At 35.9% G+C, this 25,970-nt stretch overlaps 1 protein-coding gene across 3 annotated transcripts in view; it reads right to left on the reverse strand.

The window, feature by feature from the left end:
* Positions 1-5,619: 5,619 nt before the first annotated feature.
* LOC149578319 (UDP-Glycosyltransferase superfamily protein) overlaps positions 5,620-25,970 on the reverse strand; it is a 114,617-nt gene continuing 94,266 nt past the window's right edge. For 2 of the 3 annotated variants that reach the window (XM_089828240.1, XM_089828238.1), the window contains 4 exons: positions 11,278-11,462; positions 7,607-7,759; positions 7,438-7,522; positions 5,620-6,530 (listed from right to left, as the gene is read on the reverse strand). In XM_089828240.1, coding sequence (XP_089684366.1) covers positions 6,105-6,530; positions 7,438-7,522; positions 7,607-7,759; positions 11,278-11,462 — 849 coding nt within the window. In that variant the 3' untranslated portion in view covers positions 5,620-6,104. The remainder of the gene's footprint in view (positions 6,531-7,437; positions 7,523-7,606; positions 7,760-11,277; positions 11,463-25,970) is intronic. The other variant, XM_089828243.1, reaches the window with a different exon arrangement.

The raw sequence follows: 25,970 nt of genomic DNA on the forward strand, positions 1-25,970 counted from the left end.
TAAATGCTTATCAATTTCAAGTATCTAGACGTTCTATCTGGATCCTTAAAGATTATGCTCCGTTCTGGAGATAGTCATTAAATGCTTATCAATTTAAGGTATCTAGGCATTCTGCTTGGATTCCTTGGGAGTAAGCTATGTTCTAGAGATAGTCCTTAAAAGTTTATCAATTGGTCTTCATATCATCAACTTCGGAACCAATCTCATCTTCGCATTTTTCTTTCTGATTTTTTTCTTTGAATTGAATGTGCTACACCCACATTCATTCAAAGAGGGGCAAAATGTAATACCCCAAAATTGGCTTATTGCCATGATCACCAATTCTGGTCTATTTCTGATCGATTCTAAAGTCCTATGTCACTAGGCAATTCTTATTCTGCTACTCGCTACTTGACTTAATTGTCAAATGCAGAAAACCTAAATCTGCATTCATCATACTATTTATTTAATTCCTAAAGTATTGATTCATATTAGTCACATTAAATCTACTTATTACAATTTAATTTAATTTAAAGCATTTACACTTTAATTAAATTAAATTATGTCCTAAGGCTAATGTACTAAGGAATTAAATTAATTTAATTTAATAAATACACCTATTTTTAATTAATTAAACAAAATTATTTAATTAAATGGAAAGCTATTTCTAATTAATTAAACAAAGTTATTTAATTAAATAGGAAGTCATTCCTAATTAATTAAATAAGAAAAGTGTCTCTAATTAATTAAATAGAATTATTTAATTAATAAGAAAAGGTAATTATGAGAGCATATCTCAGTTTATTAAATTAAATATCTCTCCAAAATCTCTCTTTAGTTCAAAAAAGGGAAATTCCTAGTTCACTACTGATCAAATTGGAAATGACTCGGATCACTTACTCTAACACTAAAGTCTATCTAAGTTGACTAACTCTTACACTCAAATCTGAGTCAGTTAACTCCCTTTGATTTGGGAATCTTCCTTTATGACTGAACTTCATCTTCAATCCTGACCGTTGATTGAAATCGATCTCAACCGTCGGAGGTTTTTAAGAAAGTCTATTTAAGAGACCCTCATCTCTTCATTTTGGGAGGATGAATTAGAATTTGCATCGAATTGCTGCCAAATTGCATACTCATTTAAGCTTATCACATTCTCATAGATTTTCATTGTTAGCTTAATTCTCATCTAGATCTAATATGCATACATCTTTAGCATAGTTTCTTTTATATGTTCTTAGACTAGTTTGCATATCTCATTTTATATTAATTTGCACATTCATCTAGCTTAATTGCATCTCTCAAATCCTTCATTCTTAGAGGGTCTGGTTGCTTACACCTCAAATCTGGGGATATTAAACAGGCAAAATCCCTTTAGATAGAAGGCAACAGGTCGGCTTGTTGGATGATTTTCAGATGGACAATCCAATGTTCATTCCGAGTTGAATCCTCATATAAAGACTATGTTGAAGTGTGTGTGTGAAGCATAAGGCCACATTCCGCATATACAGGACCATTCACCTTTAGATATTCCTAAAAACTCTCTGCACCCACTCGCTCTATTTTTTATAAAGCCCCCTCCATGGGACCCTAGCCTAACCCTTATCTCATATTTCTCTCTTATCGATGTAAAGAACAAAATTAATTTGTATGTGTACTATCTCTACTTAAAATAAGCTACTCAATGCACATTTATCTTTATTTTCCAAGTTCACACAAAGTACATATGTTGAAGATATTCAAACAAACAATATATATAGTTGACACCATTACATGGTAAATGAATACATGAGATATATAATTGGTCCATGTTTGTATTACCATCCCAAAAAACAATCGCACTTGTACTAATAGCCAATAGCTGATCATTTTTTTAGTTTTCTTCATTGTTGATTGGTCCATTTGTGCAAAAAGTGCTATTTTTTGGTTCTCTGACTATTGAAGGGTCTTAGTAGTGGGTTTCAGAGGAATGTTTTAAAATGACACTTGTAGACCACCTTGCACTCTATGAGTTCCATGGAGAGCTCTGTAAATGCAAGAAAGCCTAAAAGTTAGCTTTAAGCTCTCCACTCACCTATGGAAGTTCACCGAAAAAATTGACATACAAATTAGGAACTATAAATGTGTGAAATCAGTCTGAACAGCTACTAAATCATTTCCCTATTCATTTTCTTTAAATATTGATAAATAAAAGATAATGTCCACAGCAAGTCAAATTGTGCTATTCTTTAAATATGTTGAACTTCACGTTGATATTCTACCCCAGTATCCTATTTTGTACAAATACGTGTTTTATGAGAACTTGTTTACTTTGAAATACATGTTTGATGACATTTCATAGCCACTTCATAGTGGAATCGAAACGCAATGCTAAGATATGCATAACCAATATAGGTGCATTAATGAGTCGGTCGGCCAGGACTTGACCTCTCTAGAAGAGGGAGAGGAAGCTTTTTTCCTAAAGCGCTGCCGCTATTCTCTTTGGCTATGGGCACTCTCTTCCTTTCGGCATTCGACCTTTTTATTGATTAGTTAGGACCGAACAAGCACTCCAATGGTTAAATAATTTACAAGGGCTCTGGCACCCGTCAGTGGCAATGGGAAACGCCCACGTCACTTGCCTCTACTTTTCGAATAATTTTGATGGAGTCTTTTAATATATTGATGAATCTCAATCTTATGTGAAGGTCAATTCATTCTCTGATTCAATATGCATTCCCGGTTACATATATGCAGATTGTCCGAACTGATCCTTATATGCATATATTTCTCTACGTCTACCATTTATTACATCTATTATTACTCTCTCCCCATACACCTCCTACATTAGCATTTTCTTGTTACAAGTGAATCCAAATTTTGGGGTGGACTGAAATTTCAAATTTCAAATTATTCATCTTTGCCAACTCTCACCTATTCCACTAGCTATTTTGAGCCACTAAGCCTACCTTGTACAACCAATTCGTATTTCATTCAGTATTATTCATTGCCATCTAATTCATATTTACACATCTCTCTCCTATTCCACTAACTATTAGGAGGCACTAAGTAAAATCTTGTACAATCAGCTGCTATGTCATTCAATGTTATCCATTACCATATAATTCATATCTGCACATCCAAAGCACTTAAAAAAGAAAATTCTAGATATATTTCAATTTGGAGAACCTAGAAGTAATACAATTTGCAGCACATGCATATAGCAACCCTGCATCCCCAATTGCTTTGTTCAATATACTCATGCAACCGCAGAGTTGTGATCCAATCAGAGAGGTCAACTTAGGATAAGAAGACAACAATTTGCTCAGGCATTTGTCAGCACTACTGGTCCAAACAGAAAACGCAGCTGACTCATAATGTGTATGATCACTTAAGTGGTTCACTCGTTGCTTCCGCATGCCAAATTGTCTCAACCAAGGCCAAGATTAATCCCACAATGCGTACTCCACCCACGAAGAATTGCAAAGAATTTACAAAACGAAATGTACCTATTTTCGCATTATAGATAGTTGAATTCTATTTGGCACCAAATTTTATCAGCATTGTTCCACAGACGGAGTACGTATTCCCCATGTTACAATTTATCGTTCCATCTATTTACCCAGCTCTGATTACATAAGTTACATGTGTTCTTTGGTAGTGCAGTTATGTGCCTGGTCTTTGGTTATTAATCACTCTCAAGTAACAGAAGGGCAAGTTTATTTCCGTTTTCTGTATGTACGAATATAATTGCCTGGGTTAACTGGATTGTGATAGCATTTCATAAAATGCCCTGATTATATGTATAAGAGAATTTGTATTTTCTCTTGATGTCTGTACGAGGGCTGAGACTGTGAAGCGCCGGAGAGCTCAAAAAAATTAGGGGACCAAAGAAAACAGTTTAAGTGGTTTGTTTTTTAGCCTTAACTCAGAGGTATCCCCATGTATCAGCCCAGCGTCCAACCTGCCTTTGGTCTAACTAATTAGTCTTTTAATTACTCTTATAAAATGAATTGATGACTCAAAAATGTTTGAAGAACTTGTTCAAAATCTGTAGAGTGCTAAAAGGCCTATTATAAAGTTCATGAATCTCTGGTGCTACTCATAGTTACTGTCCGTTTTAAATTCGAATTAAAATCATAGAATTTTGTGCATTCAAGAACTAAATATGTTTATTGAATATTAGTTTTGGATACAAAGACAAGGCCACATTATTTGGCTCCCTCTCCATAACTGAATACTTTGTATATTTTGTAATTTACACCTCAGAATATTGAGCGTAAATTAAAACCACAGCAAGTTTGTGTGGTTATACTACATCAAGGATCTAGAAACTAAATGTTGGTTTAGGCTACATGGACATAGAACTGGAATTGGCTCCCTATCCTGAACTGCATCAATGTAGTATATTTTATAATATTACACACCTCAAAGATATAGGTTTGTTATAATTAATGATGCTTAAAACAATTTACTGTATTATTATATTCAACACATGGTCAAATATTACAAGAAATTAAAAGACTGACTTTGTTGCTGCAAACCCAAAAGTTAGTCCCAAAATCTGCACAATTGAAGGAGAGAGATGGACTCAAACATATTATTGTTGTAAATACAAAGCCCCCGGGGTTGAGATGTAGCAGTAAATTGGTGGCTTCCGACCCCAATTATCCAGGTTCAATACCAAGCAGCCTTGTACAGCTTTGTCTATTAAAAAGAAATCTGTCAAGTAATTTTGAAAAGCTATACTTAAGTTACAGCATAGTGATCTATTTTTGCCAGCCGATTTCCCCAGCATTCTTTCAAATTCATAAATCAACAGATCAGGGTTTACTTTAGTGGCGAATATTCGCCAAATGGTGAATCTCACTCATCAGGGACCCTGAACTTGGCAAATTTATTTGCACTTTTGTGGTGGTGACATTGCCCGCAATTTATGAAAACTAGGTCCCATGCTCAGACCAATCACCAATAATGATACATAATCATTTTTATTTTGACGATGACATGGCCAATGGAATCTAATCTTTCCACATGGTAAATTAAATATTTTCGACCACAATTTCTGAGGCATGTCTTAATAGATGGTCACATTCGCCAATCTATAGTAAAACTTTAAGTCGGGTTATATGTAAAGTACATAGATTTGACAAGTGTCTCTATTTTGGAGACTTTCTAAGGAACTTTTTATCCTTCTACTCTTTGGCCCGAAATAGATTATACTGTGGACAAGTGTCATTATTTCAGAAACATTCTCTGAAAATCATTGTACTTTAACTTTTTAGCCTGAAATAGGATTTATACTGTTAATTTAGGATCATCTAACGGTCATTAAAAAGGGTTATTGTATCTTGGATGATACAAATTTATGGTTTCTAGATATTTTTACTTTTGGTCGTGATTTTCTGAAATAATTTAAGATTCCCCAGTCTTACAAAATTTTCATACAACGGAAAAAAATGGCCAATAAAATTAAATTTTTCCCTATTTTGAAAAACAAAATCACGAATACAAATTAATTTTTTGCCCCTAAAATAATGTTGGATTTGCCACGATTTTATACATTTTTCCAAAGGAGGATTTCTTAAAGTTATCCCTGCAACAGATTAAAGGTCAACAATATCTGACCACGTACTCATTATCTGCATGGATCTCTGGACGTAAAAAATCCAATATTTGATCACTCTTTCGAATTGAAACTTTATACATCATTTGTGAGTTTGCAATAAAAGGAGATTTGCATAGAGACTTGCAAAAGATTCTGCAAGTAATACTGAGAGGTTGCTTTATTATGTTTCCATTCTTTAAGTTCATACTTCAATACAGGTTGCAGGAATAATCTAGTTATCTAATTCGGATACAATTTACCAATAGTTATTGCAATCAAAAATGTAAACTCTTGATATCTTTTATAAAACAGCCATACGTTGGTTATTATGATACAAAATTCTCAGAAACAAGAGCACACATTTCAAGGTTGCTCAACACAGCTTTAACTTCTGAGATGCCTCTGGTTACTGAAAGCTAACCACCATGTGGCAACAATGAGATGGGAAATTCTTGGAACCCATGCAAAGAATCTGGTGCTTTGTTGATTTCCTGAATAGAGCAAAGAATCAAATGATAGTCTTGGTCAATGTGCAAGGTCAGTGATCAGTTGTGTTGATATCTGAAGGTTGTCTCTGAACTCTTCCAAGTGATTTCTGTTTATACCCAGATCTTAAGCGTTCTAGAAGCTTTTCCTTGCTTTTCCTTTTCTTTTCCATTTTCAAGCGGTAGCGTTCTTCACGTTCCCTGTCATATATCCCTTGCCAGTAGACCTCTCCCGTTAAGGGCCATAGCCACCTCCTGTTTGGATGATCATCATCTGCCTCTTCAGCCAGATCCTCGTCCATGGTCTTTAACAATGTAAAATTGAAATATTTTTCCCACATACGGCCCCTGCGATCTGTCAAACTATGCTGCTCTTCCATTGACCCAGTCTGAGGATCAAGATATATCATTTTTCTGGAACTGTGATAAGCCCAGACATTGACTAGAAGTTCCAGCAGACGGCAGTAGCACTGTTTTTCCTACCATACAACCAGAAACTATTTAATTTCTCACAATAGAGAAAACCTACCGAATCATGATGATGAACCTATAAAAAGCTACACATTGCAAGAGAATTGGTTATTTGATTCCAGAAACCAGAAATATTAAAAAATGTTTTCCAATATTATTGGCCATAAAACAATTGAGAAAGTAAGAAGAAACAGGGAGACAACTTATGTTTTTCATTTACGTTGAACATATCCGTAGAACAGTCAGATATTTTAATTAGTTTTTTTTCTTGAACTTACATGTCAATTATTCATGGAAGTAAAGACGAAATGATAATGTCAAACTACAAACAGAGGAGGGTCAGAGAGATCAACTCTTTTAAATGTAAACAATCAACTTTTCTTTCTTAAAAAGAATATAGTGTCAGTTGCTGGAGTACAAATTATAGTGTCAGTTGCTGGAGTACAACTAATTTGTGTTCAATTGTCAAAAAAAACCATTAAAAAAAACCCTTGTGGATTGATTGAGTTCAACAAATATTTGTATCCAACATGTGTCAGCAATAAGATTGCAGACTTGTGCAATTATGACAAGGAACCATCAACTGAGCAGCTAAGACCTTAAAACAATTAAAGCACATAAGTGCAGAAAACAAAAACCTTGGGCATGTGATTGAAAAGAGTGCAAATGTTGATCATGGATAAAGGGTGTAAATAAAATTGACCTAGAAAGCAATGTAATCGCCAATATGAAGTGGGATCAATCTAGCTATGAGAAACATTCTTAAAGTGGCGTACTTTTTTTGTATGCAAATTGTGGTGATATATTGAAATAAGTTTGCAAATGCATCAGATGCTTGCGTAATAATCTTCCACATTCAAAATCTCACACTAACTAGGTCTTCTTATAGCTCATAGCTTTTCAGGAAATATGTACCTCTCTTCTCGAAGTTCCTAAAATGCACGTGCCATTTTCATGATGTTTTTCATAAAGTTGGGCATCCAAAGCATCAACAAACATTCTGCAATGCAACACATTATTAATATTTAGATTCATAAATCTGATAAACATGTTACAATTTTCTCATGCATGAAGATATTCTTACCTGGAGAACATTACAAATTCAAGAAAAGAGGGTGTTGGCATGGCCCAGCTATGGAGCACAGACCAAGAATCTCCATCATGAGGCATAGGTGGGAGCGCAGTCCAGTTTGATGGGAGATCATACATTTTCCTAAATGTATTCTCAAAAACAACTCTGCATAAAAACATAGAGTCAGTACATTAGAGATGCAAACAGGAAATAGTACACAATCTCTTTATTTAGTAAAGAAGTGACAAATTTAGCCAGAAGCATTTCAAATAACGTCATTGTCACCTTTAAGGGTAAAAAAATAGACACAATCTCTATTTGTATGAACACTAAAACAACTTCCAATTCAGTTGTTTTGAATTATTTTCTTAATGTTTTCTGCCAGCGGCTAAAAGGCTTGGCTGGTAGAGGGATGGGCCAAAATCTCTATTAATTACTAGTGTTTGTGCCTTCTGTAATTTTATATTTGATTTGCATTCATAGAAACAACAGAAACTGATATTACTATTTTTTGTGATCTTTAAACTTGATCACCATGTCAATTTAGAGATTTACTCTTCTCACTCCTCACAAATTTCATTTGTGCAAGAAGTTTATGATGGAACAACATAGAAGCAGAGATGTACTGTGACAACAGGAGGAGACAAGTGTCAACTAATCAAAATCGAAAAGGTGAAACTGTTTAACTAACATGACGATTACCTTGATCTTTTTAGCCTCATATTTTCACCAAGTCTTAAGCTCCACATTCATGATTTAGATTCTCGTATGGTGCTTGTCAGAAACTTTCAAGTTTGTTTGAAATGACAATGGCATAAGAAGACACAAATTCAAGAACCCTCTTGTGAGTTTGAATTTATCAAGACTTTGCACCTACGTTACCCGGGGCCATGTCCTGCCCAAAAACCCGGAGTTTATGGAACAGGGAAGTCCCCAGGACAGGGGAGACAGGTATGGGACATCCCCCCACATCCCAGAAACTGAAAATTTTCCCAGGACATTTCAGAAAAGCTGGGACATTGCAAGAAAAAATGTGGGGCGGCTGGCCATCCCTGGTACAGGCGGGGAGGTCATAGACGTCTGTCAACTATACCAAGTACAGTTGGCCGTCCCCGGTGTAAAAGCAAACAAATATTTAAAAAAATTATTTTAACCTTATTTTAACGCAATTTATCTGGCCATTTAGTGAGGCCCGCCTCCCCACTTGCCCTTAAGGGTAAAATTTTAAAATGACCCTCATATGCCATTGTTTGTCATTTTTTTTGTATTTGGAGTTTATACTAGCAGACTGGGGTTTCCATTTTGCAAGAAGAGAAAGTGATTTTTTATTTTTTTTTATTCCAAGAGCTTGTGTAGCGGTTTGAGCAAAACCAGAATATGAGCAGCAGTCAGCTTCATTTTTCTATATTTTGTTTTTTATGTTGAACTTGAACATGATGGAACTGCATAGCAGCCCTCTATAGCTTTTGGGCATATTTAGATTTTCAGATTTCTATGATATTTTTCACTACTAAACTTATATATTTGTTCACATAGTGATATGCCTACTGACAATTGAAACTGTTTTATGAAATGCATAATGGACTAGAGTTAAATTTTAATACATATTGAATATTGAATTGGTTATTACTTCCTAAATGACATTCAAATGGTGTATGTTAAGGTTCTATAATGTTTAAATGACATGTTTCGTGCTAAGTTTCATATGAATGACATGTATATTTGCAAATTTCAGTGTATATTTTAAAATTTCCCTATATTTATATAGTCGTTCCTGTTTGCCATCCCCCTTTGTCCCCAAAATCGGCAAACATATTTGCTGTCCTGGAAAACTGTCCCACTGTTCCATCCCCATCCTAGAAACTCAGAGTAATATAGCTACGCAACATTCAGATTTGAATCTCATATAATAATCAACCTTCAACAGAAAGATTGCCAGATTGAAAAAGATGAGAAGCTGACATTGTTAGTTAATTCAAAGTTGGGAGATCCATATTTAGTCACTTCTATGCTGGGACACTTGTATTAAAAAGAATGCAGTATCATGGAATATGATTATTGTGAAATATTTTATACAATGGTGATTGAGAGTTATTAACAAAAGTAGTAGACATGAAAAACCATAGAAAAAATTTGATTTCCACTAAAAAATAGCATACACCATGACAATTTGTGTAGTTTTGAAAGCTATTATTTGAGCATGGTGGTAGTTCCAGCCCTCAACCCTACCTCTGACCATGACAAATGTGCCACACATCATATGGCCAATTAGAAATTTCATTACTCTACTCTCAATCTTTGTGACACCAACAAAATATTTGTTGGTGATAATTATTCTTTAGATGTTTCAGAGCAGGCAATATTAAGGTAGATATGGGTTGATTTGGCAATGCTTTTTCTGCACATGCATTGCCCAAAAAATGTCAATTTATCAATCACCAATTCGGGAGATGTAAAGCCATTGAGTTTTTGCCAAATGGAATTTGCAAATCAAGACTTGAAATGTGAAATTTTCAATTCACCTACATTGTCATCGTATATTTTGATGATTGATCAAATGACCCATTTAAGAGATAGCCATACCATATAATTTTTGCTAGATGGAGTTGTAATTTGAGATCTGAAAGAGCACACAGCGACTGCCACTAGCAGGGTTTATGATTTGTCTCACTGTACAAGTTTGACAACTTTGGGCCTTCACCATCATCTTGGGTCACTTTGATCAAGCTCCCATGTGTACCTCTTCCAGTTTTGTCAATAAACATTTTCAACTCTCAACTACTTTTGAGGATGAAGACAGATTGAATAATAAGTTTTTGTGAGGATGCCTCTCTTCCTCCATCTTTGAGCCATCAACTCCTGTATCGCTGCCTACTTACAAGCCACTGTGACTCTATTTGTTGAGACCATCAATGACACATAATAGGATGCACTAGATCTTCTCTTGCTGACATATGATTCAAGAGGTTGATTAGCACCCAAGGAAAATTGATTATTTCAATTGGGTTCCAAAAACCAAGTTTGTTGCGGCACAATACTTCATGAACCTTCCAATGGCCTTGTTGGAAATTTTCTGTGATTTACTGAAGCGAATAACCTGCACCTTAGATCTCAGTTTGGGTAGAAAAAAGTAAATTCTTTAAGGGGGATACATTTCTGATTTCTCATTCCTTCTTTCATTATCACGAGTCAAATTTAAGGGAGAATGTTGATGTGTAAAATTTACACACCATAGTGTTCTAATTTTATTTAAGCTACGTAGGTAGCTTAGATTAGATTATTTGATTATGCAAATAATTAAATTTGTAATTCACACCTCATGAAGTCTGTCCTTGTTGGCATCACTAATTGCCACTCTTGATCCCTCCTCAGTTGATCTAAGCATCAAATTAGATGAGTGAGTTCACTAGACTCATATTGTGGGTTGATCTCTCAATCACCTTCAATGGCAGGGGTTAAATCTCATTAGATGTAGTCAACGATGAGTCAGAATCTCACCCTAATCTCTCGCATACTTGTATATGCTTCAACTAAATTGCAAAATGCTATAACTCTAAAATCAGCTCTGTCTATAAGAAGATAGAATGAGTAAGCAAAAACAGATATTATTGCTATAGATATGATAACATGAAAACAGCAAGGATTTGTCAGTAGAGCCTTTATTCATCACGAAGAGAAAGTACCTGCAAATCCCAGAATTGACTGTGTCACAAAATGACCAGAAATCATTATTATCATCATGCCCTGTTCCCTGAATATTAGTATTCGTGTCTCTATCCATTCGGGCCCAAAAATACATTGTGTCCTCATTGCTCGCTGACTGCACTGCTTCTGCAAGAATATTTTCAGCTTCAGTTGACAAAGAAACCTGCATCAAGACATAAACTAGTCAGGCATGATCTATTTGTTCCTTCAGGTCTTGTTGGCACTCCACCCCTTTCAATAAAAATGCCACCACAATTTGAAACTAACAAATGCTAATAAATCAATCCCAAACATACACCACCAGAAAAGTCAAATTTTGCAATCACTAGATTGATCTAGCAAAGCCACCCTGTTAAATGTCACATTGAAAAAGACTAGCTTTGTAAATATAGTATAGTTTATCCTCCATGCAAATTCAAGTATAAATTGAGATGACAAGGCATTCTTTCGGAAACAGTGAGAAACACCAAAACAGATGCCAAGTAGTTTCAGAATGGCTGTGCAATACTTTTTTCAAAAATTGAAAGACTTGAAGAAGTCTCCTCTGTGATAATGGCATTTCAAGTAGTTATCAAAGGACTGTTAAACATAGTAAACTAGATGTCAAATCCATTAAAGATGTAGCTGCAGTGGGGAAATCTTCAGAATATTCCTTTATCTGTACATTAAAGAAGCCGTAACAAAATGCAGTCTGTCTAGGTTCTCTAAATACAAATTGTATTCAATATTTGCCCGTGTTTGCATGGAAGAACATTCAGCTCAAAAGGGGTTGTAATTATGAAGGTTTGTGACTCTTCAAAAGGGCTGTGATCATGAAGGGTGGGGACTCTTTGAAGGGATTGTAATTATAAAGGGTTGTGACTCTTCCAAAGAGGGAAAATTATGAAGGGTCAAGACTTTTGCCAAAAGGCGGACATGACAAAGAGGTGTGAACTCTCCCTCATATGGGAAAGGATTCATTAGAAATGGGCATCCAAAAAGGGTGAAAGAAATAAAAAGGAAATAAGTGCTTGTTCTGTAATCAGAAAAGGAGGAATCAGAAGTATAGATCCGATTTAAATAAGAAATGTAGATCTGATTGTGAAAGTTGTGTCCTTTTCAAAGGGCAGAAATGATAGAGTTGCCCTCTTTCAGTGCTAATGGTGAAAGGTTGTGTCTCTTGCCAAAGGGCATTTATAATAATAAAGTGTGACCTCTTCCTCACATTGTGAGATATAAAAGGTAGAGAAGGTTTCATTTGAGGACATCCAAGGGAGAGAAATTTAGTTAATAATATATAATTCTCAAGGCAACAATGAAAAGTGGTCAATCAAAATTTTATGAAAGGTGGTGACCCTTCCACCAATAAAGGAGGATTCATTCCAAGCATTCGAAAGGATAGATTGTGTTGTGAATCAAAGGGTAAATAATCAAGACTCAATCAGTAATTGGTACTCATTAAGATCAGATAAGAAAGTAACTATAAGCAAATCTGAGTCTAGGGTGTTACATAATTCTATTACCAATAGTGTAGAAACAATGATTTATTTATCGATGTGATTTTATAATGCATCTTGGTCTATTAATAAATATAAATACATGAACTTAATCTGACAATTGTCTGATAGAGGGACTGGGAGAAAGTCTGCAGCTAAGAGAAAACCACTAGAGGCACCCTATTGCAGTGACAGTTAAGGGAGAAGCTAAGAAGGCACCCTACTGCACTGTGATTGCAGGAGAAATGCTAAGGGCACCCTATTACAGTGCCAATTAGGGAAGGAAAGCTACGAGGGCACCCTATTGCGTTGTGATTGCGGGAAAACAACTAAGGACACCCTCTTGCAATGGTAGTTAAGGGAGTACAACTAGGAGGGTACCATACTACACTATGATTGAGGGAGAACTGCTAAGGGCACCCAATTGCAAGTAACTCCCCAACCCGTAGGTCAGCAGACTAGCGGCAAAATATGGTAAACTCTAATCATAGGAGAATGTTGGAGGATGTAAAGAGGGAAAAATGTGATTGTAGGGCACCCTACTATGCTTCCTTACTCCACATCTTCTATAATTGAAATTCATGTATAACTTATGCACGACATGACTATGACGACTGATGAGGCCAATTTAAGGCCTATCTGGTTCATATTTTTATATGTTTTTATGGCTAAGACTTGGGATCTTTATGAGTTTTTGATGGACTTATTCAGACTGCTTACAATTATACTGTTATATATGTGTGCACTTTGACATTTCTGAGATTGGATGAATATGCTATATATATTATATGGTTGCATAGAGTGGATGATGTATCTTTCTATCTTGCATTGATTGGGTAGTTCTTCTTGTAGTATGTGATAAGAGCAAAGCTAATATAAGAAAACTTATTATGAATTTTATCGAGGATATGTATTGCAATGTTTGCATGTGCATGCTAATCTTTTGCAGGGAAATGGCGAGTCAGCAATGGAAGAAATCAACATTAGAAGATAGTGTTGATAAGGAAATGGTTGACTGTTTTGAGTTCATAATGATCCCATGACTTTTCAGTTATCAGCAGTTATTGTTTCAGGCTGAGTCAAAGCAGTTATCAATCAATATGGCATAGATCTAGAAGCCATGAACTCCTGAATTCATATGCAAATTAAGCGCAACCTATTCCTGTATTAAATGGTGTTGTTTTGTATCTTCAATGGTGTCATATCCCTGATGTTGGAGGATCCTAGATTTAGGGCATTATGTTTTATGTTGATGTTATAAATAAGCTGGAGTTTAGATTCCTAAGTTAGTTTTATCTATGGGAAATTCTCTTGTAATCTAGTAGTAGTGATAAATACAATTTGTTGCTACAATATGGATTAATGTGTTGCTCATGAATGAAATGATATTTACAAGTTTTAATCTCTGAGTTGTTATTCATTCATTCTTCCATGGGGGCCCACGCAGGAGGTGAACTTAGTTCATAGCTAGGTAGGAATCAATCTTCCATTTCAATAAAGTAGAAGCATTTTAGACCTCTGTTGCTCCTGCAGCCATCTAGTAACAGAATTGTTGGTTGTTTCTTGCAGTTTCACGCTTGTAGCGTTATTTCTAAGTGCTAGGTTAGATTGTTATTTCATTCCCTAGCTTAGTATTTCTTTCAGCATTTATGTTGCATAGTTACAATGACATATCAGATGAATTAGAGCATATACTTTGCGGGCATCATTTCAAGTTTACATCCCTAGTCGATAATTTAATGAGTTCAGCGTGTTATTCTAATATGATACTTGGCATTGTTGAGATGCAGAATCATTATAAGGATGTAAAATCCTTAGTTACAGAGTCATTATACTAACCAACCATTTTTGGCGCCGCTGCGAGCAATGGTGTCAATCTAATCCATTCTTGAAGTCATTGCCATAGTTTAGTTTGTGCATTTTTATGCCTAGAAGAAGAAGAGATCATCTTGGTAGATTCCTTCCCCAGAGTATTCAAATTGAACTAGAAGATATCTTTAATCATAAACCTGAGGAACCCCAAGTTGAGAACAAAGAAGAAGAACTATTTGAAAATCTATTTGCTAATGCACAAGACCAATTACCTCCACCATCTAAAGAGTCACTACACCTGAATGATCTTTTTGATGAACCTGAGTATCAAGATAATCCATTTGCCCTTGTTATTTATCAACTCCGACAACCAGTTCCCCCAACCAAGGATGGCTCAACCTACATTTCCTTTCCTCACCCTGATTTGCATGATAATAATTATTTGAGAAACATACTTGCCTCAGCGCTTCCGAAGTTTTATGGCCTTATCACCGAAGACCCTAAAACCTTCCTTTTTGAATTTGATATACTCTGTAGGAGCTATGATTATACAACGGATGCTCAGAAGCTGAAGTTGTTTCCATCTACTTTCAAAAAGGCTGCTCTAAGATGGTTCATGGGATTAGGTGCCAATGTTGTAAGAGATTGGGATGCAATGAAGAATATATTTCTTGCTAAATACAAGGAGTATTGTAGGGGTCGTGATATGAAGGGAGATGACATCTTCAAAATGTCACAAAAAGAGGCTGAGACCTTGGAGGACTATGTCTCAAGCTTTATGTTTAACTTGCAGTACAATACCCAACACTAGTTGAATGAGGAATCACAGAAACATCTTTTTCTAAAAGGTGTAAATGATGCAAGTATAGAGGCTTTAGACCTTATGGCGAGAGGAGACATTACTTGGAGGAACTGGACTGATATCCAAAGTATATGCTTGAATTACTCAAGAGCTACTGTGAAGAAAGGTAGAGGACTCAGGGCCATGCCTAGTAAGTCTAATGGTTCAGGAGTATCTAAGGTGGAGTTGTCCAATCTTTTGTCTAATTTCAAGCAAGACATCATTAATGATGTTGCCACTCAGCTGGACAACATGCAAGCAAACGAAAGAAGGAAGAAGCCGAAAATATGTTAGTTGACTATTGTTCACATTGTTGAGAAAGGAAGAGGACTTGCAAATGCAAGACTGTTGCAAACTTGAAGCCACAATCAATGCCTACTAAATTCAAAGCTATTGATGAAAATGGAGAAGTGCTTTATGTTGCTCAATGAAGGCCATAGGCCCAAAGACCAAGTATGCCACAAGAACCTCTTCAAAATTATGGTAACAATAGTCAATGGCAAAATTATCATAATATAGGTCCTCAAGGCTTTAGTGGGAATAACAATTCGCAACAACCTCAGCAAGGTTGGCAGCAACCCCAACAAGGTTGGCAGCAACCTCAACAATGGTCTAACCAACCCAATCAGCAGGCCTTAATGCCAGCTCCTCAACAGTAGGCTATAATGCCTCCTCTTGCAGCCAATAATAACCCGACTAAGCAAACCCAACTACCAGCTCAGCCCAATCCTAATCCTAATAATAGCAAGCCACTAGCTAAGCAACAAAGTTACGCTATCTCTCTAAATGGAATCCATTTAAGGTTATGAACCATTCTTGCTTCACCTCAAGGTCGTATAATCACAAAGGTTGAAGATCCTTCTGCTGAAAAGGCGGATGTGCCCACACCACAAACTTCTCCTGCAGCAAAAGGTCCCTCGTTTCCTCAAAGGCTTGTAGACCCAACTGTGCCAATACAAAACCAAGCTGTAACGGATTTGCTTGATCAGCTGAAGCATATGACTATGAAGATACCATTACTAGATGCTATAAAAAAAATTCTTGTTTACACTAAGGCCATCAAAGAAGCTTGCATAAAACAACCAGGCAAAAGGAGGAAAGATCCTAAAACTATTCATGTCTTTGGACAATTGTCTAACCTTATGTTAGAAAAGTTGATAGTACCTAAATATTTTGATCCAGGGAGTCATGTAGTTACTGTCACTATTCATGGAATTCAAGTACAAAATTCCCTGGTTGATTTAGGCGCACTTATCAATGTAATGACAAAGGAAGTCCTGTCTCACTTGCATATTATTGGCCTTAAAGAAACACCAACCATTTTGTAGCTCATTGATAGTTCTACTATTAAAACAAATGGAATGATAGAGGATGTTATAGTGTCACTAAACTCTTGGGAATATACTATAGACTTTGTTGTCCTTTCCTCAAAAGCCAATATGGGCGGGTATCCTCTCATCCTAGGGAAACCATGGTTAGCTACTATAGATGCTTATATAGCTTGTAGGTCTAGGAAGATGACAATATCTAATGGGATGCATACTAAGATCTTACCCCTATACTCTCCTGCTCAGGCTTTGTTACAAGATGACCAAGCAGTGTGGCCTGATCTAGGAGATCATGAACCAGAAATTAATTCACTCCACCAGCTTATGATGATAAATAGAGATCCATTTGTAACCCCTCAAGAAGATGATGATGTTATCTCATCAATTGTCACAAATGAATATGGAGTCAATTCTCAGTTGTGTTCACATCGGGACTGTACCTTGGAAACTATTTTGTGGTGTAGGGCACCTCCCCTTCTTAGCTTGTTAAGCTTGTTATGTGTGTTTCTTGAGTTGGATTAGGAATTTTTTGGTGTGTGTTTGAATAAACAATGGGATGGATGCAAAGGTTAATCCCTTTTAGGTTGTAAGAGCCTATATTGCTCCCTAGGCCAAATGTTGCTATTTTTGGCTTAGGACAGGGGAAGAGTGTCATTGTGGGGTAGGATAGGTTGGAGTGGTGTTGTAAGGCCTTCTACATCCTATCTAAGGTCAAGAAGGTCATATCCAACCACCAAGTTGACACAAAGAGCCATAATGCTCTAACTGAAAAAAGTTGTCAAAAATGTTACAAAGTTCCTTGGGCAACATTTGAAACTTTTGCAAGATTTAAGATCAGTTGTAACCGAATGCAACCACCCCATGCTTGGATATAAGCGTGGAACTAATGATTGGAGAAGATTAATGAAGATTTGGATTGCTTTTCATATTTTTGCCATACTTGTATGGACGTTGTTTACAGAATTCTAGAGTATTTTGTTTAGTTCCTTGTGGTGTACAATCTGGTACGGATTGGCAAGGGTGATCTAACTTCATGGCAATGTAGTGTAGTTCAATACTTTCATTTGTGTTGATTTGTTTGTTTTCAAGTGTTATGTGCAATAGTTAAAGAAATTTGAAGGTCTTTGTCCTAGTAAAGGTGTGACAGTGTTGACAAGCCTAAAAATGGCTCTAACCTGAGAACCCACTAGTGGAAATGCATGAAACCATGGGAGTAGCAGGTCTAGAGTCTGTACATAACATTTTGATTTTTCTTTTGAGTGTTGCAATCCTTTTCAAGGGCCAAACAGCAAGCCCTATGGCTGACTGTTAGGAACAGGTGAGCCAGGACAAGGTAAACAATAACTTGGTGCAAGCACCCATAGGCTAAAACAAGTTGTTGAATGGTCTGTGGAGATGCCCTAGGTGATTCCTTGACTCAATCCATGAGTGGAAGGAGTGAGAACAAGGTGGGAAGCAATTGGGAGAATTATTCATGCTGACTGGTCCAGAGGCCTAATTAATAGGCTTGAAACTAGAGCCTGATGGTAAAGGGGTTTGTGGGTGTAGCTAGAAGCTCAAATTTGGAAGGAAGAAGGCACTCACATGTACCTTGAAGGTTTTCAGGGTCTTGTATGTGGTTGTTTGGAAAAATTGGGAGCTTGAACCCAAAACAGTGTGGGTAGACCTAATAGAAAACTAGGCAATTAGGCCTCCTAGTGCTAGTAAGACCAATTTGACTTGGTAGATGGTTTAGAAGTGTGGGAAGGGATCCAAAATAACCAAGCTAGGCCACGAATAGTAAGAAGGACCTAAGGAGATGTGTGGAAGATCATAAGGCAGGGGATTGGGATTCTAGGAGAATAACCTAGTAAGGAAGGCTAGGAAGTTTGAGTGAGCTAGTTGGATTAGTGTCACCTTTTGATTGGGAATCTTCAGTGGATCAACTATACCTAGGAGTAGAAGTTGATAGTGGGGGTCTTGGAGATCCTAGAGGAAGAAGAGCCCGTCATCACTAACCATTGGAAGGTTGGAGTAAGGACAAACTAGAAGCCTAGAATCCTTTGCACCATTTTGCCAACTCCAAATGCACCTCAATACCTAGCATCCTCCCAATTCCTTCATTCATTACTCCCACATGAGATGCATTGAGATCCAATTGCTCAAATATCCATGATGGAAAAAGTAATTAGGGTTGAAGTGAATCTAGGAAAAGAACTGGATATTAGTAATGTTGTCTCCTTCACATCAAAAATGTACACTAAAGTTGTTGCAAGTGTGAGGCCTCACCCCGACCCATCATAGCATAGATATTGTATTTTCATTTTGTTACCTAGATTGGATATCTCGACATATATTTTGATACTTGATGGACAGTGAATTTTGCTACTTAACCGATGATATTTACCTTGTGGTTTTCCATTATGATATGTATTAGGACATAATTGGCATAGTGGATGAATTAATGGATATTTATTCAGTACTTCATTATTATGTTAGAAATGAGTTTTAATGTTATTTTAATGCTTAATGTGATCTTGTTAAGGAAGTTAGTAAAGTACAATTCTTGAAGGCTAATGATTATATGTAAATGATAGAAAATAGAGAGTTGATAATGGAATGTGTTATATACAAATTGTAGAATAACAAAGTTATCATGTACTTTTACTTTCATATATATTTTATATGTGGCTTTTCATTGGACTGTTGATGCTCAAATTTAGTGTGCAAGAAAGGAACCATGGAACATTAATGAGGAAACAAGGTATAAACACATGTAAATATGACTCTGCCAAGGTGAATCTTTATATGATTCGTAAACCTCATTGTGATGTGTCTATTTTGTAAACATGAAATGTATGTGTGTAGTATGTGTTTCATGTGTAGATTTTGAACGTGTCGGGTAATGTATAGTGAATTTTGTTTGTGTCACTTGACACTTGTACTCATTATGTGAAGATGACATGTTCTTTGATGATGGATCATGTAGCCACCTTACCCCAAGTTAAATACCTTAGTTGAGAAATTTGACTTACTGTCTTAAATTAGTAAAGAGAACAAGGTTACCACCATACGGAAAATTGAAATTTGAACTTACCTAGCATTGTGACGGCCATAAAATAGCTCTAAGGTGAATTTGTGATAAAAATAAACCGTACCCATGTTAATACTTTAAGTTAGGGGGCTAATAATGACCACTATGGTGCCTAGAAGACCTAGGAGACCCCAAAAAGAATGCATTTTATATTGAATCCGAAAATGAGAGTGATATATAGAGGCATGGTCAAATTAGAAACTCACTTGGCCACTCTCTATCTTTAAAGACAACTAGGGTTTGGAGGAAGAGGATAAGGAGCTCTACTACAACTTTCATTTGCCATTTCTTAATGTGAGGTTGGTATCCGTGATTCATGATATTCTTCATTTGCATGATAAATTTGGTATATTGTAGATGTGGTTTGTGGAAAAAGATCCTTTGTTTGAGTGTTGCATGAGAGAAGTTTATGTGATTTCTTCCTTGAATCTTGTTTGTTAACATGTTGTGTGTTTGTGTAATGGGTGTGAAGCATCACTCACCCTTGGGAGGGAAGAGATGCTTGGGTGAAGGGGTTAGTTGGGCTCACTCATGGAGTTGAGGAACTCTCCCATGTGTAGAGATGATTTTTATGTGTTCAATGGAATATGGACTTCTTGTTTACTTGCATTTTGGGAGGTATAAGGAGGTGTGTAAAGAGGGGAGTCATTGTAAGTCTCGAAAAAGCATGTTGATAATGAAAATATGTGCATATTTGTGAATCATTGTTTGGAAATCCTCCTCATGGAGAGAGCCCACCTTCACCCTATGACTTGATTCAATTGTTGAATCTTTGTGTGAGCCTTGGGTTGGGTTGTCTTGTAATGTATTGTGTAGAGTTTTGTTATATTGTTGTGATCAGGCATGATGTGTGACTGTGTAGTATGCAACTGTTTGTGCCTTGTTTCCCCAAGCTCGGTAGGTGGCCTCCTTGAGGCCTAAGTTGGGAGGTGAGCCTCCATGGTTCTACATTTGTCTCTTATTTGCAAGTTTTTGCTTGAGGCCTTGGTCATTTGGAGATTGTGAAGTCTTACCTTTGCATAGAAGAAGAGAATACTATTGTTTTTGTATTGAAATGGAGGACAACTCCATCTTATTATGTGAATTCATTGTATTGTAGGAGTGTTGTTATTGATCTCATGCATATGCCAAATAGAGAGAGATTGTGAAACATCTTGCTTGTGAGGTCCTTCCATTGTGTATCTTGATATGATGATTCCACCACCCCATTGCTTGCTTGATATTGTGTTGAATGCAATCTTGAGAGGAACATGAAGGAAAAATCTCATTGTTTTGATGTTGCCTTATCATTACTTAAAATTAGGATGTATTGAAGAAAAGAAATTTGTATTATAATATACATTGGAAGTATGAACAGAATATTATCATTTTGTTATTCTTATCTCCTCAAATTTCATAAGAATAATTTAGTTGCATTGGTGTTTAGTGTTGATTTTGAATTAGTTGTAGAATATGCAATTGACAGCTAATGGATTTATAGATAGCTTAATTATAAAATTCGATATCAATTATGTATATTGAATAAATGATGTTCGTGAAATTATAATCAATGGATTTCATTTAAGTTCCATGTTAATGTATCTTGCAAGTAGATTTTGTTGGTAATTTGATAGTTGTTTCACATTAGATTTGCTTATTAGAATAGAAATTATAATGCATGATGCAATGTTAAAATATCACCATCTCAAATCTAAACAATATTAGAGAATACATGAAAAGAACTAGACAAATAAGTTAAGCTCAAAAAAGAGGACCTATAGATGCATATTCTTTTTGGAAAATGTATGGGTAAATCCAATAAGACCCTTGCTATTACAGTCAAATAAAATAATAGACCCTAATTAAATATTAGTATCATGAAAATTGATGGGTTAGAAATAAATCATTTTCAAAATCTTCTCCATTAATAATGTCAGACTTCGAAGGAGAAGTCCTTGATTTATGATATGACCCTATACAAAAAGAAATATACATTAAAAAAAACAAGAAAGGAAGAAATCTATTATAATCCTACTTGACCTAACATAATAAATAAGAAAATAAACTTTTATGTCTTAGCTATATCCTCCTACCTAAGCGTACCAAATCTCATTCCATCAAAAAAAGAGTAATTCCAAGTAATTAAAAGGAGTAGGTGGTCCCTCTAGGCGGCTAGGTAAGGGAAAGAGTTGACTTGAGAGTTTAAAAAAGATTATAATTATTGCCATGATTTGACATGACTGAATCCCATCCTAGGCGCCTAGTTTTGGGGCATGGAAAAAGGTGAAAGTTGAAGACTTCAACTACCCATTCCAAGTTGAGAGAGAGACATACACTTGCAAGGAGATTAGGAGTTGAACATAGAAAAGGAATGTGCATTTAATGTTTACCCATTTGAAGATTTGATGCAGCCACATAGACAATCATGATGGGACCTTGTCCACTCTCATGGATAAGTGTTGGGGCACGTGAATCTTCCTCCATAGTAATTCACATGGGATGGATGGAAGTTTTATTGTTTTCTTTTAGAAGTGAATAAGTTAAAAGGGGGGAGTGGGGGGGTGCAGTCTTAGGTATAGGTTAGAATTAGTTTTTAAGTTTTAAAAAAAAAATTCCTTGATTCATTTATATTATTAAGTGTGGGAAGGTAAGTTGGAAATTTCACAAATGGGATGCCAAAACAAATATAAAATAGTTTTATGTGAAGTAAATTTAAAGGATGTTGAGTCTAGGATAGTTCTAGGAGGATTAGTTTGGGAAGTGTCATGTAAAACTGCTTTAGATTAATAAATGTAAGGGGAGCATAGGTAAGATAGATAGATAGGAAATTTAACCTTAAATTTTTTTATGTTAGTTAATTTATTGCTTCTTCTTATTATTATTAGCCATGGTAGACGAAGATATGTGTTTGAAGTAAGATGGTATAGGACTAGATGATAGTTCTGATCTGATAATCAATTGAACATTAATTGCAATTATAGTAACTTAAATTAAATATTAAAAAAAAAAAATGTTAACAATTGAAATAAAAGATGAATATATATAATGGAAGGGTTAGGTGATTATAAAATAATAATTATAATAATAATTAAATAATAGTAATAATAAAATATTAATATAAAGATAATCTTAATGTTAGTGGAAATAAAATGATTAATTGATAAACATCTTCTCGTTGCAATCCTTAGATCTTTTACTACCGCTTTGACACACTTTGAAATATACCTTCACATTAGAGTGTCTCTTATTGGGTGCAGAAGATTAAGGGCTCATAACCATAACACCTTAACGTAGTTTTGCATTCCGTAACTAGCAATTAGGTGACTCCCCGTCATAGGCAAGTTGGAATCCAGGTTCCGAGTAAAACAGACTTCATTCCATCATCTTACTTCATCACCTCCAAGTTTTAGGATAGGTTATGTATCTTATCTTTAGTTTTTTCCTCGTGAAAAAAAAAAAAAAATTGTTCTGTTTTGACTTGTAGGATTTTGGGCATGACAGCATGAGAACCAACGAGCATTTTCCTAGGATTATACAAACATGAAGGGCATGGATCCTAAGCTTTGTACTCATAGGATTTGCATTAGCCCAGAATATAAGCTTGTGAGACAACCTTAGAGAAGGGTTAATCCTATCTTAAGAGACATAGTGAAGTCTTAATTGCAGAAATTGTTAAATGTTGGTTTTATCTACCCAATCTTTGATAGTCAGTGGGTTTCCCCCTAGTCATCGTGCCAAACAAAGGCAGAAAATGGAGAGTTTGTGTAGATTATAGAGAACTGAACTTGGCCACTAAAAAGGACCATTTTTCATTGCCATTTATTGATCAAGTCTTTGATAATTTAGCTGGCAAAAAGTATCTCTTTCCTAGATGGTTTTAGTGGCTATAATCAGATCCAAATAGCTCTAGAGGACCAAGAGAAAACCACTTTCACATGCCCATGGGGAACCTTTGCATACTTAGTCTTACCTTTGGGTTATGTAATGCACCAGCTACATTCCAAAAGTTCTTATCAGTGTTTCTTCAAACATATCTGTTGAATGCATGGAAATATACATGGATGATTTCACTGCTTATGCGACCACTTTTGAAGAAGCTAAAATGAATTTGGAGAAAGTCCTCAAACGATGCCAAGAGTACAATCTTTCTCTCAATAGTGAAAAATGTTTTATGATGATGGAGGAAGTTGTTGTCTTGGGTCATTTCTTTTCATCACAAGGTATTCAAGTAGATTCAGCAAAAATTGAGGTAATCAATACTTTGCCTACTCTTGAGAAGCTGAAGGATGTGAGAAGCTTTCTTGGACATGTTGGTTATTATAGAAGATTTATCAAGGATATCAGTCAAATTGCCACCACTCTACAACTTATTGAAAAAGGACTCTAAGTTCTCTTGGGACTCTGATTGTGACAAGTCTTTCCAGCAGCTTAAAGAGGTTCTCACAACAACACCAGTATTGAAAAGTCCCAATTAGGGATTGTCATTTCATTTTCATATCAATGCTTCCTACTATGCCATAGGAGCAATGCTAGGACAAAAAGGAGCAGTAGAACATGCCATTTATTTCATCAATAAAATTTTGCAAGGAGCAAAATTTAATTATACTGATAGAAAAGGAATTGCTTGCACTTATTTATGCACTGAGTAAGTTCAAGCATTACATTACTAGTTATAAGATATTTGTCCATACTGATCATTCAGCTATTAAATACTTGATGGATAAACCTACCATATCAGGCAGGCTAGCTAGATGGTTGCTACTTATGCAAAAATTTGATATCACCATTGTGGACAAACCTAGAAAAGCCAATGTAGTAGCTGACTTCCTATCTCATTTACATGTCCCTGAGGATCCTTCAACCATTGATGATAGTTTTCCCAATGAGCATTTTTTCCTACTATCAGCACAGAATCCATGGTATGCTGATATTGCAAATTATCTAACCACAAGAAGGACACTAGCTCATGTTTCTCCCAAGCAGAGGAAATTATTAGCAGAGAAAAGTTTTAATTTTTTTTGGATTGTTGGATTTATATTCTACACTGGCCCTGATCAAGTGATACGTAGATGTGTGAGAGAAGATGAAACATATGATATCCTTTGGGCATGTCATAACGAACCATGTGGAGATCATTTTGCTGCCAAAAGAACAGCCTTCAAAATATTGACCACATGATACTACTGGCCAACACTTCACAAAGATGCAGCTAGGTACACCAAGAAATGTGATAAATGCCAACACATGAGAAGGCCTACTAAATCAGATTAGATGCCCCTACAGCCATAGATTGTTGTAACACCCTTTGACAAATTGGTGATTGACTTTGTTGGACCTATTGAACCTACTTCACAAGGTAAATCTTGTATTCTAGTTTGTACTGATTACATCACCAAGCGGGTAGAAGCCAAGCCTATGAAGCACCTAGAGATAACAATGTTGCTAAATTTTTATATGAATCCATTTTCACTAGATTTGGTGTTCCTAAAGAATTGGTATTTGACCAAGGTGCTCAATTCACTTCAAATCTCATCACTGCTCTAATGGAGGAATATAAGATTCAACATGGCAAATCTTCTCCTTACCATCCACAAGTTAATGGTCAGGTGGAGGTAACTAACAAAGAGCTTGAAAAAATCCCTACCAAAAGAATGTCAGTTTATCAAAAGGATTGGGCTACAAAACTTCCTGAAGCACTGTTGACCTACAGAACTACATGGAAAACCACCACTGGATTCACCCATTTTCAACTTGTTTCCCCACTAATAAACAAACCATTGGGGCCCTTTGCATCTTCTCAATTTTTTAAGGGGCAGATGCGTAAATATTGGCCCTACAGGTGACACCCGCCCTTAGGGCCCAAAGGTAAGTTAGCTATGATGCATGTGGAATTTGAGCACAGGACTTTAAGAACAGCATTGGAATTAAATTTGGATCTTACTACTGCCCAAAGGGAGCACATTTTAACAATAAATGGATTTGATGAATAGAGGAAATCTGCCTTGCATAATACGGAGATGGTGCAACAACAAAGGAAATAGTGGCATGATAAATTTATCAAGGATAAACAGTTTGCAATTGGTGGTTGGACCCTTCTTTATGATTCCAGATATCAGCATACCCCTGGAAAATTTCAAACAAGGTGGTTGGGACCTTATGAGAT

The sequence above is a fragment of the Cupressus sempervirens genome, chromosome 1 (assembly GCF_028749045.1).
Source record: "Cupressus sempervirens isolate cs-2001-9-10 chromosome 1, ASM2874904v1, whole genome shotgun sequence".
Taxonomy (NCBI): Eukaryota; Viridiplantae; Streptophyta; class Pinopsida; order Cupressales; family Cupressaceae; genus Cupressus; species Cupressus sempervirens.